The sequence below is a fragment of the Protomyctophum bolini genome (assembly GCF_963924005.1).
Source record: "Protomyctophum bolini genome assembly, chromosome: 12".
Lineage (NCBI taxonomy): Eukaryota > Metazoa > Chordata > Actinopteri > Myctophiformes > Myctophidae > Protomyctophum > Protomyctophum bolini.
This window is the reverse complement of record NC_137873.1, coordinates 22,026,550-22,043,425: the sequence shown is the minus strand read 5'-3', so window position 1 is coordinate 22,043,425 and position 16,876 is coordinate 22,026,550. Positions and strand designations below refer to the sequence as shown.

The window sequence follows — 16,876 nt, the reverse complement described above, 5'->3', positions numbered from 1 at the left end:
TAATGGCTAGCTGGCGGTGTACGACACTGCCGCACAGTGAAGTATATATCAAGCTTAAACAGTACTTGAAACTGGCAATTAGTAGACCTACAGTGATCCATTGGGAATAGACAATTATAACAGACTAATGGACTCACAACAATGATGAGATGCATCCAGTGACTTATTCCCTGGATTGTTATTAAGGTAGCTGAGAACTTCTCAACAGCTTTGATTAAGTGCCGACAGCTGACATTGTTATAATGCAACACAGCATAATAGTCAGGTTTGTAATTTGGAAAAGGCTAATACAGTTTTATTCCTCAAAGATTTAACTGCATTGAACAGCCAAAAATAATCCAAATGGCCATTTCACAAAATAGGCCAACTCCGCCAGAAAGTTCTACAAAAAAAAACATTGTTAAAGTGTTGTTTAATAATGAAACATCGCTGGTTGGCATGGCAACGGGTTGCCCTCGACAGCAAACGAGCCTGATCTGACCAAAAAACTGTATTCCCAACGTTAAGAATGCATCCCTTTAGTTTACAGTTAGAGTACATGGCTAACAGGGTCTTATGACTCATGGAGCAGCTCCCCCGCTCAGGATGAGCTGACTCAATTAATGTGGGATTTTAATATTGGAGACATATGGGCTGCTTCCATTTTGTCAACTCATAAATCTCTCTAATTCAGTTCCTCTGGAACTGAGAGAGCAAGCGTGCGAGCGAAAGCAATATTGTGCCCAGTACAGAGGAGGAGGCAATAGGATTAGGACCAGCAGAGAGGACCATATTGTGCGTCCATATTGTTTCACAAAAGCAAGTCACTTAACCTCCACCTCCCCACTGAATCACTGTTACACAGGACATACTATAAAAAATCATTTTGAAATAGATTTGAGACCACCACTCAATTAATTTTCCAAGTCGAGAGTCGAGACTCACAAACATCTGAAACTATGTTAAGTGTGGTTGCTACAAACAGCAAGCAGAGCCCTTCTAGGATCAAGAAAATACAGTACGTCAATATTTGTCAGACATAGGCCCTCATTTATCAATCGAGTGTAAAATCTGCCACAGATTCGAGTGCAGGTTTCGTAGTACACCCACGTCGCCACGGCATTTATAAAGTGATCGCAAACAGCTGATCCTTCCTTAATTTCGTTCTGACGTTAATAAATGTGACGGCTGAAATCTATCTGGCACGCCCTATGAAATCAAGCCTCGCCCTCGTTTTTGCGACATGAACAATTGTAATACGACGGCTGGTAAGTTTGGTAACCAGGGTGCCCACACCCCCCTCTCTTGACACACACACACACACACACACACACGCACACGCACACGCAACTTGCAAGCCCAAAAAGAACGAACACCTGCATGAATTAAATAAAGTTGTAGGCCTACCCTGTCTGTTTTCCTCTCACCTCGCTTGCTTTGCTGTCATGTCCACGCATGCACGCATATACATGACACATCGACATCGCATCGCCATGAATGGAATTAGTTTGTAGGCTGGCCTATATTAATTTTACCCATTCGTGCTCGGTGCACGGCGAAGACTGCGCACTGCTGTGATATTAAAGTCCTGTAGGTGACTGCCGACATGATAGCCTAGCTCTCTCATACAGCATGAGAGAGGCTATCATGTCGTCAAGGCAGTCATAATCAACGTTTATGTAGTGATTTCTGATTTGATCATTGATGAACGAATCATAAACATATGGATGAAGGCTTGCCGCTTGCATGTGTGCTGGTATGTGTTGGCGACGCACGCCGCGGTCCCGCGATCCTCCCGAGCCCCGAAAATGATCTCGCTCTTATCTGAACTGTCAAAACTGTCAAAACTGTCTAAGCACTTATAAATGGTGAATGATTAAGCCCCTTACGCCTATAGCCTGCTAGTACTTACTACAAATAGGCAAGCTGTATGCTTGTCACATGTCACTTGGAAATAAAGGCGTGCAGTCCATTCATGCCTTTAAAAAAAAAATATATATCATAATCGCATATGCCGCATCACTGCGTCCGCATGCGCTCCAAAATCATCTCACAAGTGCGCTCGCATAACAAGGCCAGTAAAGCAGTGTTTGATTAAGCACAAACTAATACATTGTAAACATGTTATATTGTTTTTAATTGCGCGATTTTAATTACTTGTAAAGTTGGAAATCTCTTTTGTTTTTTACATACACATACCGTTTTATATTAACATTTTAGGAGTGAAAACATATGTTTAGATGCCTGTGACAGTGTCAGCAGTTCAGACAAGGCTGCTCCGCTTGTGTACGACAGAAAAACAGCCAAGGAAAAAGCGTAAGCAAGCTGCCGAGCAGACGTGGGATTTGAACGTTGTCACGTTCAATTTCAAGCTTTGCCGGAAATGGTAAATGTCAACAATGTCGGCAATTTCGGCGTGCACCCATATTTTGGCGTACGCACGGTTGATAAATGAGGGCCATAGCAACTAAAGCAGCTAGGATCATTCTTAGGCGTTAAGATATAGTTTTAGTCAGTTCCAATGTTTGTTCCACCCCTGTCGTCAGATAGCACATTTGATATTCAAACATTTGGTTCAGAGTTATGCTTAAGGTATACTTGTATATATACACTTTTATATATACTACGACAGTGTTACGTGACAAAAATAGACAATGTACAAGCTCACAATGCTTGTAGATTAGCCATTTTCGGCATGTGGCAAGTGGCGTTACACGTCATTAGGGTGAAGCATAAAACATGCCTTAGTGTGTCAGTTTCTAGTCAAAGTCAGTGTCGCTGTGGGTCAGGTGTCCGTGGACAGGAAACCCATGTGTGTGTTGGTGAGGAAGTCACAGGTAGGGATGCTGCCGAGCGCCTGATGGACATTCATGGCTGTTATCTCTTTCGGAGCCCTGGAAACACCGCATGACAGCGTTAGGACGTTTTGAGCACCGTATGCAACATGACAGTGTGTGTGTGTGTGTGTGTGTGTGTGTGTGTAAGTCTCTAGGGTCCCACAGCACACCCACGGTAGTCCAGCTGGGTAGGCAACTTTTTTCCCCTTTTAATTAGCATACAATCAGTAGATGTTTTCATTTCACATTTTTGACCTAGATTATGGTCACTAATGGGGCAGCACTACTGTGCGCATGCCCACCCATTCACATCACTTACAAGTAGGAACTGCTCGGAAGATGGGGGTATTGGAGGTGGGAGACTGAGGGTGTACAGGGGTATGGGACGGTTGTAACCCATTTAGACCTGTTGTAACCTATACGTTGTTATACATTTCCATGGGTGCAAGCAGACTTATTCATTTTGAGCGAGCAAAATGCGAGCCCAGGGTGCACTTAAGTTGAGATATCGAACTTCCTTTGATATCTTCTGTGGCTTTGAGCAGCTGGCAAGCAGTGCCATCAAAGTGTCTCTTCAAAGAGATTTCCGTCCCATTGGTTAGTAGTACCTATATCACTGCCAGGTGATAGTTCACCAATGCTGAACCCGACGTGTCGTTCTACGCTAGTGAGCTGCTTCGACTTGTAGCGTACTGGGGACCTTCTTTCAGTCAGGAGTGGATTGAACTTGACGCCACTTGACTCGACTGTCTGCCTGGATCCAATCCGGTAGCTACGTCTGTGTCTTGTTAATTGTTGCTATACATTGTTGCTAGCCCCTCCTATGTCCAGTTTGTATGTTTGTGTGAATATTAGCGATGATTTGATTGGCTGACCACCCCATAGCGATGACTTGATTGGCTGAGCAAAGTACGTATTGAGGATAAAATGTGAGGACAGAAAAGTGAAGACGAAAAGTGAGGACGCAAATGTAAATGTCTGATGAGTGCCCCTCACTTCACACGGATGTGATTTTATTAAATGTTTGAAAAATAATTTAAAGGTTTTCAGAATACTTGTGTGTGTGTTTTTTCCCCTAGTATGAATAATAATTTCAAGCTGTTGAAGATTTCTTAAAGAGCTCGGGAAGCAATATACAAAGTGGAATGTATTAATGTATTATCATAGCTAAACTCTAAACTCCAAAGTGAGGTATTAGATCTGACACTAAAAGGGCAAAGTGAAAAGGCATGTTGCCCTGAGCAGGTTATACGATAGAGAAAATAAATTGCATTTCTGACCTGTTCTGAGGGGATTTGGAGTGGGCACCAGCCAGAGCCTCTCGCAGGATGTCACTGGAAAACTGCTCTGTCGCCTGAAGCACACACAAACATCATTATTCACAAAGGGTCTCTGGTACAGTACGAGAGGAAACATGCAATAATGGCAGATTGCATACAGCTCATGCATATATTCATCGCTATATTCAAGGGCATGCTGAGGGAACGGCGGGCCTTTTAAGTGGAGAAGGCCAACTTTTATTGCCTAGTTTGCATAGTTGGCTGACCTTGAGAATCATGGCTTCGATCACTGGAGCAAACACATTCTTCTCCACCTCCACTGGCTGGAAGGCTACTCCAATCTGAGAGAAGTGGGTGAGCAAGAGGGTCATATTTAGGTACAAGAAAGGATTCTTTCTTACAGGGGTATCACCTCTCCCACTCTCAGTAAAATGATCTGAGCACTAAACAAAGAAAAAATGACATCAATTAACATTGTCCAAAGCGCAACTATGGACTACGGTATCTCTTCACGCATGTAAAGATTCCCATAGAAGGCTCAGAGCAAGCATTTAGATTGGGAAGTAAAGTTTAAGCAGCTGTCAGTGTGAGCCACAATGTGCCCGCCTCCACCCACGCCCCACATAAAAAAAGAAACAGTAAGAGTGGATGCTGACCTGCTGGGCCGTCTCACCAACATACTGGGCAGACGGGCAGGGACCCAGGTAGAACTTGGGCTCAGGGTCGGCTTCCTGCTCTTCCTCTTTGACCTTTAACTTCTGGCAGGGCGCGGTGACGCTGATAACATCCACAACCTCGTCGTAGGTTTCTTCAGGCTCCGTCTTCAGCAGGGTCTGCATCTGCTCCAGCCGCAGCACCATGTCCTCGCAGCTCCCCAGCGTTGACGGGCACTCTGCAAGCACAGCGGACACGGGTCAACATGCACTCACACCCAAAAGAGGAGCATAACAACCCTCTGATGGCAGCTGATTGATATGTTTCTTTTTTCAGTATGTGTTGCCAACTCAGATTGATATGTTTTTAGTTTTATCTTTACTGAAGGATTTTAGCGTCTCTACAATCAGATCAATTCATGTCCATCCAATTCTGACAGGTCCAATTTAGTAATAACAGACAACACCACAAAGTAATGTGGTTGAGATCAGGGAGGAGTGACATTCACTGAACTGGCACCACAGTCTCAAAATAATGCCTGGAGCAGCAGGCAACAGTATCACGTTTGATGAAGAAAAGACACCACAACTATACATGGAGCAGAAGATATTGACTACAGAGAACAGACAGGCTATGTAAACTGTGAGAAGTGCTAGCCTAGTCGATCCCTCAGGAAAAACCTAGCTAAACACACACACACCCACCAGGCTCATTGTCTATTTGAGTGAGGATGTCCTCGATGGATTCCTCATCATTCCGGCGCTGGGGCTCGGGGTCGGGCGGTGTGTAGCCCCTCTGCCGGCACCACTGGACCACCTCCCTGGTCTTAGGAGGGGTGAGTGCCTGCAGGCGGGGGCAGTGGTCCAACACATCCTGGACAACCCGCTTCACAGCCACAGCTCGCTGGAGCTGCACACAATGTATTATGTTGTTATTGTTTAAAACAATATACATCAGGGCCAAAGGGATTCAGAAGAAAACAATATTATTTTGTCTTCGGAGCAACATGAACTCAACATGAACGCAGGCGGTTTGCCACCGCCTGCCTCTTTACAGAAACACTACATTATACATACCATTATAAAACTAACCCCGTAATAAAACCTTCCTCGTTTCAATCTCTCTGTCGCATTTCTTATCAGTCCCTGTTCCATGGGTGAATTAGCAACTATGGCTAGTGGCTACACATTTCTAAGACTATGCCAGTCTGAAATCCTTTGTGGGCATATCAGGAAGAAAAACAGACACAGTCAGAGAGAGAGAGAGAGAGCAAGAGAGAGAGAGAGAGAGAGCAAGAGAGAGAGAGAGAGAGAGAGAGAGAGAGAGAGAGAGAGAGAGAGAGAGAGAGAGAGAGAGAGAGAGAGAAACAGAGAGAGAGAGAGAGAGAGAGAGAGAGAGAGAGAGAGAGAGGGAAACAGAGAGAGAGAGACGCACAGCTTGGTCTAACAGGGACCCGTTGTTGATCCCATTATGAGAATATGGGAGAGGACAGCAAGGCAGCCAGAGATACTCATCTGACCAGACACAGAGGAAGCTACAAGGCAAGCAGAAAGCCTGCTGAGTCAGAAGGCCTTGTGTTTTGCACACAGGGGCATTACACAGACAACGCAACTCTGAGGAAGTAAATTATCACGGACAAAACAAGGCAGCATTGGCTAAATACATTACGGCACAATAACAGCAGACAACAGTGGTGTCACTTTGAGATGCGGTTTGGCTCCGCTCACTGCACTCAGGTCTGCTCTTTCTTTTTTTGCAACAAAAAACGTGCCTGCCCTTCAAACAACAATTAACAAGCTGTATAGTTTCGGAAAACACCATGAGAAGCAACGGACTTGTGCTCAATATAACAAGCCTCTGTATCAGAGTAGTGCTGCCTGAAGAACATAAGGGTGGGTGGGTGGATTGATCATCTGATTGTCCAAGTGGGTCTGGGGCTGATCCCCGTGGAGAAAGCATTAATATCAACACACACATGCACACAAGACAAACAATAACAAACGGTCACCTCTGATGCTCTTCGCTTGCCGATGTTCCAGGAAAAATACTGCTCCGCAGAGGAGGCACAGAACGGGTGGGAGTCTTCGGCTGAGCAAACAATGGACATGTTAGATCACCTAGTCCTGACGCAGGTTAAACTGGGTTCATATCAACGTGGGACAAAGGTTCACTCACTCTTCTCTGGCACAATCAGGGGGAACTTCTTCACTACGGCAGTCAGCAGCTGCATCATGGTCTCTATGTACTCTGTGCTGAAGACAAGACAAACAAAACACCATATTAACATCACTTATAGTCAACCAGAAAGGAACCAGTGTACCAGGGGGGGGAAATCACACCCGTGTGAAGTGAGGGGCGCTCTTATCATCGTACATCATCATGCATCATCTCATACTGGCCAATCAGAATGCCTGTTGCCACAAATTTACGTCATATTCGGCGGACATTTGACCTAATTTCTCCTTTCATTGTTGATGGCAAATGTGAGACGTGTGGGGACAAGATGATGTAAATGTTCTCTTCATTGCATGGCATTTAATGCTTGTGTTGGGGAAAAAATCTGTATATAGGAAAAAAAAATCTAAAATGAAATCACACTTGTGTGCCTTTGGGGGAGCACAATACGTCATAGTAAAAAGTCCATAGACTTGGCTGCCACATAACGTCACGGGGGGCAGGCTCATAGGTTGGGTGAACCAATAGGAAGTCTGCATCGGTTTCAAGTGCTAGTTTGATCCACCCCTCTATGCCCAGAAAAGCATACTTAAAGGGAAACGAAACACCTTTTTCAGACACGCACGCATTCACGTATTTCAAAAGCCAGTTCTAAAATCGAACAGGGCCTCTAGTTACCAGCCATAGTCATTTATGTGTGAATGCTGAAACAAAGGTTTAACAAAGGTTTCATCATAATGAACTCTTACTTGATGAGGTCATGTGTGGAGTTATCGGCCCCCTGCTCCAGTTTGATGGTGGCGGTTGCCACGGAAACAACATGTGGGGCATGGCCAGAAGGTAAGCAGGACGACGACAAAGACGAGGTGGTGGAGGAGGCAGGAGCTATCACAGGGACGGAGGACACAGGTGTGCTGGCACCTGGCTCTGTCTTCACTGTTGGCACAATGAATAGACACAGGTCACGAACTGAGACAGATTGATACACGTATATCGGCTGTTATTTATTGTTTTTGACAACATTTGAAACGGCACTTATTCAGCCGATGTGTGCACATTTTTATCCAATTTTGGGCATGTCATTGTAGAAGACGTTTTTCAAAGATTTTATCAAAATAAAAGATTTACAAGCTCACAAGTCCCAATGTGACAACGTTCAGGCTCTACGAGAGACACGAGACACAACACGATGAAACCAGATGTGAGCGAAATCACAGCAGAGGAAGAGCAAGATGAGGATGAGAGGAGAGTCATGGAAGGGGTGGGGGGGTTGTCTCCTCTCACCTTGTGCCAGAGGCAGGGCAAGGGAGGGGGAGACCTGGGCAGCAGGACTGGGGGAGGCTCCTGAAGGGATGGTGGTGGTGGTGGTGGTGGTGGTGAGGGGGGTGAAGTGAGTACTGGAGCCTGGGCCTTTAGACATCACTATACACGCACAGAATAAAAACACACAGGATGATGGATCAATAGTTATATTATAATGGAAGATAGTCGGTTACTCAGGGGTGATGTAATGTGGGAGGGGAGTGTTTACCGGAGAAACAGAGACAAAAGCTGATGTGTGACTTGACTCTTGAGAATATGTGTGGGGTATAATATAAATATGACTTGACTACACGGCTAAGAATTTGAACCACTTATTCTCAAGAGTGTACAGAGAGTAGAGTGTAGTGAAGGCATGCATGCAAATAAGGTTCCATGCCCTAACAGTGCAGTTGTCCTTCCACATTGTATTATCCTACCAGCACTGTAACAAACTAATTCTCCCCTCTGTTGTCATATTGTCCAACCAAAAGGCTATGTCCTTGAATACTTGACATTTACTCAGTGAATTCATTTTGAGTTCATTTAACCAGATTTTTAGGATCAGCCTTATTCAATTCCTCAACAAAGAGGGTGTTAAACCCATTCAGACTCAGAGTCAAGACCGAGACCAAAGGAAGGGCGAGACAAAGTCAAGATCAAAGGCTGAGCTAGAACGGAGGCGACTTCAAAATCCTAATCAAGCTCATGTCATGACCAAATAATTCCATTTGCTAATTATTTACAAATGTAAGTATTAAGTCAAATACAAATATATATGTATTACAACAGAATATAATATTATTATACCTTACTATAATATTAAGACCTTGGGCCTGAGACAAGAGTAAAGACAGATGTGCCTCCTAATGCCTGCTTTAAGTTCCATCATGCAATTTTGTCGCACACCGAAAACAATAACCAAATGAAATGAAATGATCAGACCAATTAATTGCTTTGCCCTTACCTTTACCGACAGGCATGAGTATGGTCTGCATGGCCCCAGCAGCGGTGCCAACACCCAGCTGTTTGAGCTGGTTGGCAGGAATGGTCAGGACCGTCTGCCCCGAGCTGGAAGAGCCTCCGGATTGAAGCTTTAGCATGCCTGAACAAACAAAAAAACACATAACACCTTGAAAACAATGTGGGATTGGAGCTGATGTACAGTCTCTCTATATGCCCTGCTGTCAGCCTTAGCCATGGAGGCACAACACTGCGCTGTCCATTCCTCCTCCTTCTGCCTAACAAAAACAGTATATTAAACATATTTTTATCCAATATAAATATGCATTGTGGAGTTGTTGCGAACGCAGTGAGCACTTACTATGAGACCTAGCAGATCATGTCTGTATGTCTGTGTGTGTGTCTGTCTGTCTGTGTGTCTGTCCCGCTATCCAAATATGGAGTGTGTTGCATCAGCAATCACTCAGCTCCATATATGGGCACAAAAGGGGCCAGGTCCACTCAGCTCCATATATGGGCACAAAAGGGGCACCATATAAGGAGTCCCCAAAGCAGCTATACGTCCAAAACCCAAATATGTACGAGCTGCGTTCGCTTCCCGCGTTTGCGCGTCTTACTCGTATTGTGGGAATGCTTATTACATGCAGTCTGTTTCAGTCACACTAACTCGAACAACTGCCCCCCTCCCCCCCCCCCCCCCCCCTTTTTTATTTTTTTTGTTTTATTTTTCTGCAGAACAAGCTCTCTGATCAGAGTTCTTTCTTGATATAAGGCGGATTGTGTGAACATAGCCTAAAGCCTCTTGCACACAGAGTCAAAGTTTTCGGACAGAAATCAAATAACTGATGGCAAAACAAACTTTTTTAAGACCTCTTGCACACATGTGCTAAGAAAAACAACTCTGTCTGCAAGGGCCTTAAGAGTTTAAACACTTTTACAAGTTACACGTTTTACCATAATTTAGATATGTTTGCATCATTGACATTCTGAGGGTGGAGCTACTGTAGATGAAAGGCCATGGATTCCACAAAATCAGTAGATTCAGCGTTCTTGCCGTTCAGTGTGTTTTGGCAGAGCGCTCTGTGCACCTCAAGCAGAAAATTGCTCAAATATAGAGAAATTAGCTCAAATGTAGAGAAAGTCGCTTTCCTATGCAAAGTGTTGGAGAGACCAAAATCATTGAGGACATTATGTCCAAAGCACTCTGTCCCTCAGAAAATACATTCAGTGGACACATCAGTGCAATGCACCTTATAGGGGGGCTAAACTGGGGATGGAACGAAACGGAAGCAGCAGCTAGGTGGCTGCACCGTCAATTCCTCTGTCCCGCCGCGGAGAGTTCTGTATTTACTGTTATTTGAAGGTGAGGACAAGCAGAAAAATAGAGCACTCGCGTAAAAAAAACATTCACGCGTGGAGCTTACGCACAACCTGCACCCGCATTTGGTGTAGCCATGTTCCATTGATTATAGTGGCAGCGTAACATTGATTGCAGACTCCGCTCCATTCGAGCAATTCCGTCCCCATTGTAGCCCGGCCCTTACACTACATCTGTTGGCTGGTTCACTTCCACCTACCTGAAAGCATAGCGCTCTTGCCTCCTCCTCCCGCCACCATCCCACTGACCAGCGAGGACGCCGTGACCAGTGACGTGCTGCTGGCGCTTTTGTGCACCCCCCCCACCACAGTCCCCGCCCCGCCGCCTTTGGACATGCTGATGACCGGCAAGTTGCTAATGTTCTTGGCAACAGTCACCACGGCGCCGGTTGCCCCCGCAGCGCCCCCGCTCTTGGCCGTGATGCCGGGGCTGCCGGTGGCCTTGACCAGGCCGCTCTTTGATAGGCTGCTGCCGGCGGCGGCAGCGGCGGCGGCCGCTGCGGCAGCGCTGGCGTTCTTGGCAGCGTTGATGACCGCGGCCTGATTGGCCGCTACCAGGACAGGGTGGTGCTGCTGGGACGCCGGCTTGGCTCCGTCACACACCTGAAGGGGATAAATGTGGCACGGTACATTTTCTTTAGAAAGCGACAAAGCGTCTTAATTTGAAGAGTTAAAAAGGTGAAAAATCATTACATAGAAATAAAAACAACACCACACACAGCCATGTAGACGGAAAACAGACAGAATGTGTATTGTATGCCTAACCTGCAAGTACACCTGAGCGAGCCTACGAACACACAAAATAATTCTCAGCAATAATGTCACATCACGGGTAAAGTATTGGCCTTAAACTGCCCTGTTCCCTTGGAGCGGTTCACATTTCGTTCTCGGTTCCCATGGAGACCTGTCCCCATCAGGTCACTGGGTTGATGGAATTCTCGCTGACACAAAAGGAGTCAATTTCCCTCTGGTGGGGCCCTGACAATCCAATTAACAGTACTCAAAATGGTGAACTGGAAAAGCCGTAGTGTTACATTCCAATGTAGCAAAAGCGCTATACACTCTTTTATCAACGTATCTAGAGAGCATCTGTGTGTTAGACACTCCAGTGTAATGGCCATTGTGTTCTTCTCCTTCATTTCTCCACTTAATGAGGCCTTGCCAATGGCAGTAAGGCTTTAATCTGTACAGCGCAGGCCACCGCTGGTGATAGACTATATAGCTCTCGCACGCGCACCGCACACGCACACACACGCACCCAATAGCCTAATTATCATATTCCCACTTCATCTTCCCTGCATTTTACCTATAATAATTACACATTACACCAGCAGCGTGCCTGCTCCCATTATTACAAAAGAAACTGCACCTACTTCAAAAACGGCAACGGAAAAACATCACCTGCTAGAATTATTCTCACCTCAAGATTATAGGTCATAATTACAGGTAAATTGAGCACAATGCAAGTGTTTTGAAATGGCAGCATGGTATAAGGTCCAATAATATGAGAGAGAGAGAGAGAGAGAGAGAGAGAGAGAGAGGGTACACTATAACAATGACCTGTTGGGCATTGTTTGCCGTAGCAGCGCCGACAGAGCTGGGGGTGGAGCTTGCGGCTGTAATGACTCCTCCCATCATCCTCAGCGTGGTCGTCCCCGGCTTGGACAGGTGACCCGCCGCCCCGACCGTCTTCACAGAGCCGTCAGACAGCTTCACCTGAGAGCCCTGGGACCCTCCCACCACCTGGCAATCATACAAAACCTACTTCAATTCAGCTTCACCTGAGAGCCCTGGGGGACCCTCCCACCACCTGGCAATCATACAAAACCTACTTCAATTCACCTGAGAGCCCTGGGACCCTCCCACCACCTGGCAATCATACAAAACCTACTTCAATTCACCTGAGAGCCCTGGGACCCTCCCACCACCTGGCAGTCATACAAAACCTACTTCAATTCAGCTTCACCTGAGAGCCCTGGGACCCTCCCACCACCTGGCAATCATACAAAACCTACTTCAATTCACCTGAGAGCCCTGGGACCCTCCAACCACCTGGCAATCATACAAAACCTACTTCAATTCACCTGAGAGCCCTGGGACCCTCCCACCACCTGGCAGTCATACAAAACCTACTTCAATTCCCGGTCTAAAAGAGTGCAACAACTAGAGTATTTGAGTATCTTTTTTTTCTTAAATCTTTTTATTTTTATTTGATTTTCACTGAAAGATATCCCAGGATCAGGTAGACACAGTAATAGTCATGATCACAGGTCATATTCCTTGGATAATATGACAGATTTAAAGTAAGTACAACATAAGATCTGAGTTATTTTGTTTGCATGTAATAAGTACAGAGATGTACAGAGATAAATAATAAGGTGACTATAGTATTTGAGTATCTTAGCCATTATTCTATCCATTACTTTTTTCAATTATTCGAATAATCGAGAAGCGCGATTAACCCTCCGTTACAAATTGTGCACCCTCAGTCTACATTTTTGTACATTTGTTAACTTTTAATATAAAAATGACGTGTGCCCCTCGCCATTTTCAACTGCGCTCTCAGTCATTTAGCTGATGCCCTATTCATACAGATTGATGTCCACTTCCCAGACGGGTCAAACACATCTGCCGCCAATTAAATTAATAGTGGCCACGTCCGATTAAAGTGACTCATTTAGCAAGCATGCGATTAGCTAATGTCAATGCTTGAGTCTTTGGCACAGCTAAATCAAACACACATTATTAATTTACTTAGCTGCAGCTGTCACTGCCCTGCTATAAACACGACTGTGAAAAGGGTCCGTCTACAACCAATGGGATATCACATGCACTTTCATTGCGAACCGAAGCTATATATATGGATGTGCTTTCATCCACTTTACAAGCACCCCATGTCCCAGGGGTGGAGTGTGGCGAGACATGAAAATGGCTATTGTGGTGTTACATAAGTTAAGAGTTAGACTGCACAGCATGAGAAGAAGCATCAGCCTCCCAGCCCAGCAACACACAGGGGTATTGAGGCAGACACTGGCTGTCCCCTGGAATAGTCTTAATACTGTGCCTGTGCAATAGATGGAAACATTAGACCCACTTAAGATGGGCCCACTTGAAACTCTTGAAAGTGTTCGTGGCACACCCATTTAACACGGCAGACATGTTAAGTGGTCAGATGGGTGGGCCGTGTGCATTTTCAGATTCCGATTATTTGAATGATCAATCAACCAATTGTGTTCCGGGTTTGATCAATGGAAAGTAACAGATGGTAAGTTCCTAGTTATCGGCATCAGGACAAAAACTTTATTTATTTTTTTGTTGTTTAAATTATATTAATGTAATATAATTCAAATGTTAGTGTTTTGCCAATTATTTGGGGTTCCGCTTACAATTCCCTCACGGCTTTACTAGAGTAATCTTCATACCATACTTGAGCTATAGATGGAAGAAAACATTAGACATTATTACCAACATTCCGATTTTCATCGCTTACAATACAACAGCAACATGTTGTCTGAATCTAAGCTGGCATCAGTAGAACCAGGGTATTGTTAATGCCAATTCTGTCCGTACTGTTCTCGGCTCAAAATAAATCTGCCCCAACAACAATCTTCTTTCCAGCTGAATATTTTAAAGGTGTAATCTTGTCAGGTGCTAGAATATTAAAATATACTGGCAGTAAAGTGAAGTGAAATGAGGGCGTTCTCTTGGCAATGAGAGGTATCAGATTCTTACCCAGAACTTTGCCAAAGGTGTAATCATTAGCTCTAATCTGTTGATCAAAGCACAATCAATTGCCCCCCTCATTACCAACACAAAGCTTCTTCATGGCCAACTCAGACTCACAGAATTTGGGGGATAATAAATCACATCGACGTGTGAACTGAGCAGTGCAACAGTGTCACCGAGCGGTATTGCAGCTGTTACTCAGAGAATGACATATGGACAGACGCACATCCATACTCAAATAGACATATGGACACACATAGCTGTTATATAATGTGAATATTTGTTCTTTACACATGGCAATTACAGTGGCATCTACGAAAATAAGACAAGCGTATATGGTCAAAGAGCCATATACCCTCATACTGACCTGAGCCAAGATGGCAGCCTTCTGCCCTGCCGTCACACGGATGGCCTGCTGTGAGACGTTGGCGGGAGACGAGGCCGCGAGACCACCTGCTGAGCTGGAACTCCCATGTTTTCCAGAGCCCTGCGCTGGCTGGCCCACCAGAAATGTGCCCTGGTGGAACATAGATGACAGCTGTGGGGCTCTATATGATAAACCGCACACCAAATCACACAGCTGTGGGGCTCTATATGATAAACCGCACACCAAATCACACAGCTGTGGGGCTCTATATGATAAACCGCACACCAAATCACACAGCTGTGGGGCTCTATATGATAAACCGCACACCAAATCACACAGCTGTGGGGCTCTATATGATAAACCACACACCAAATCACCAATGCTACCATATGGAACCAATCCAGCTACGGTTCCATTGGGACACTTTGTCAGCTTGTTTGTCTGCAATTTTCTCTATTTGAAGTTTAAAATGAGTGGTTAATCAGACTAATCAATGTAGTCGATTATAAATAAATAAATCAATTAGAAATGCTTCGCACTGTAATAGGCCGATTTGAAAGATTTGGGGTGGAGGTCATGTCTTGGCCTACTAGGGTGTGCGTGCAAGGTTACACGCCGATTGGGCCAGCTGTGCATGAGATTAGCGGCTCAGTGTGACACACACAGAAAATATTAATAATAGTTAGTTGCAGTCCTAAATATATATTAGTCAATGTAACAAAACAACATATAACCGATATTTCATGTCTACGCCTCAATAGGAATACAAATACGAATAGTGTTAAGTGTGACCCGGGCAAGTTGAAAAAAAGTTTAACTCAAGCGATTTGGGCCAAAGCAAACATAGTGACATCCAATACAGTAACATGACCCAGTTGGAGAAGTAGTTTGTTATTGCTGTATTCTGACTGCTATGTAAATGTACTAGTGAAAGAGAGAGAATTGTCTGTCTCACTCATTGTGCTCGCTTGTTTTACCACGCTCAACAAATAAACTGGCCATAGACATCATGCGCTATCAAATTCACAGAATATAACTGAAGAGAGGGATTCATACATCATGATTATTATTTTTTTACCACGGTGTGATTTAATATGGTGTGAATGCAGCTCAAGGCCTCTCTGGATCAGAGACTTTATTACGATCCATTGGCTTGAAATGCACAGACAGCATTGTTCCACAACGCAGCTGACTAGGAGATCAATGCGACAGTAATGAATGTACCTAATTAAAGTTACACCAGGCTCCACGACTGCACCAGAATAGAACCTAACTTTACGAAATGAAAAACAACCAGATCCATAGACAGCCACAGATTTAATGCGTGTACCCTTTCACACCCTACGAGGGGATATAGTTTAAAAACAAGGCTTGTGTTATACACAAGCCTTGGAGGTGTTATATAAAGTGTTGTGATAGGCATTAGCAGGATAACGTGCAAACTTGAGTGCCTAAGCCTTCTTTGGGCAGAGAGTGGGTTTATGCCACTCTGCACATGATGCTGTGACAGACGACTTTCAAGAATGACATCAAAGCTAGGGAGGGAAAATAAAAGCGACAGGGAGAGGAAGAAGAGTAAGAATAGAAAATGCTGTGTGTGTGTGTGTGTGTGTGTGTGTGTGTGTGTGTGTGTGTGTGTGTGTTGTACCAACCTGTGGGGTTTGTTTGAGTATATACGATGTGTAGGAGAGATTGGAAGGTAAACTGCTGGAGGAGGTGGAGGTGGTGTGTGACGAGCTGTTGTTCTGGGATTGCTGACCTAAAATCAGATGCACACAATGATCACACATCATCAGCCTTCAACCTCATAAAGAAGCCGCTGACACTTCTGGCTTAACGTCTTGTGTACTATGGCTGTAAAGTGGTGTCAATATGGGGGTTTGTGATCTCGAGATGTTAACAAATCTGATTTGAATAGTTTTATATTGAAGCTGCAGAAGATCACGTTTTACCAAACATCCCACAGATACGTATATATTTGCATAACTGTTTGAAGGTATTAACAGTCTTCTGTTATCTCCCTCAACGTCTGGGTGTTTCCAGCCTTACAAAACAGCCTCTGAAAACCCAGTGCAACTCTATATGGCGTCACCAGCAGTATCAAAGATTTAAGCCCTGCAGTACTTCAGTTATGTTGTCCAACAGATGACAGTTCGGCTGACTCACCATCCAGGGGGCAGTGTCCGGACTCCGGACCCACTTTGAAACCCCACCACAGA

General features: G+C 44.8%; 1 protein-coding gene across 2 annotated transcripts in view; it reads right to left on the bottom strand.

Moving 5' to 3' along the window:
- Positions 1-2,740: 2,740 nt before the first annotated feature.
- yeats2 (YEATS domain containing 2) overlaps positions 2,741-16,876 on the bottom strand; it is a 35,546-nt gene continuing 21,410 nt past the window's right edge. For both annotated transcript variants that reach the window (XM_080778142.1, XM_080778143.1), the window contains exons 17-30: positions 16,310-16,416; positions 14,658-14,807; positions 12,125-12,307; positions 10,765-11,167; positions 9,192-9,329; positions 8,210-8,347; positions 7,675-7,861; positions 6,926-7,002; positions 6,759-6,838; positions 5,455-5,659; positions 4,753-4,988; positions 4,363-4,437; positions 4,097-4,170; positions 2,741-2,873 (exon numbers count right to left, since the gene is read on the bottom strand). In XM_080778142.1, the coding sequence (XP_080634268.1) occupies positions 2,765-2,873; positions 4,097-4,170; positions 4,363-4,437; positions 4,753-4,988; positions 5,455-5,659; positions 6,759-6,838; positions 6,926-7,002; positions 7,675-7,861; positions 8,210-8,347; positions 9,192-9,329; positions 10,765-11,167; positions 12,125-12,307; positions 14,658-14,807; positions 16,310-16,416 (2,162 nt within the window). In that variant the 3' untranslated portion in view covers positions 2,741-2,764. The remainder of the gene's footprint in view (positions 2,874-4,096; positions 4,171-4,362; positions 4,438-4,752; positions 4,989-5,454; positions 5,660-6,758; positions 6,839-6,925; positions 7,003-7,674; positions 7,862-8,209; positions 8,348-9,191; positions 9,330-10,764; positions 11,168-12,124; positions 12,308-14,657; positions 14,808-16,309; positions 16,417-16,876) is intronic.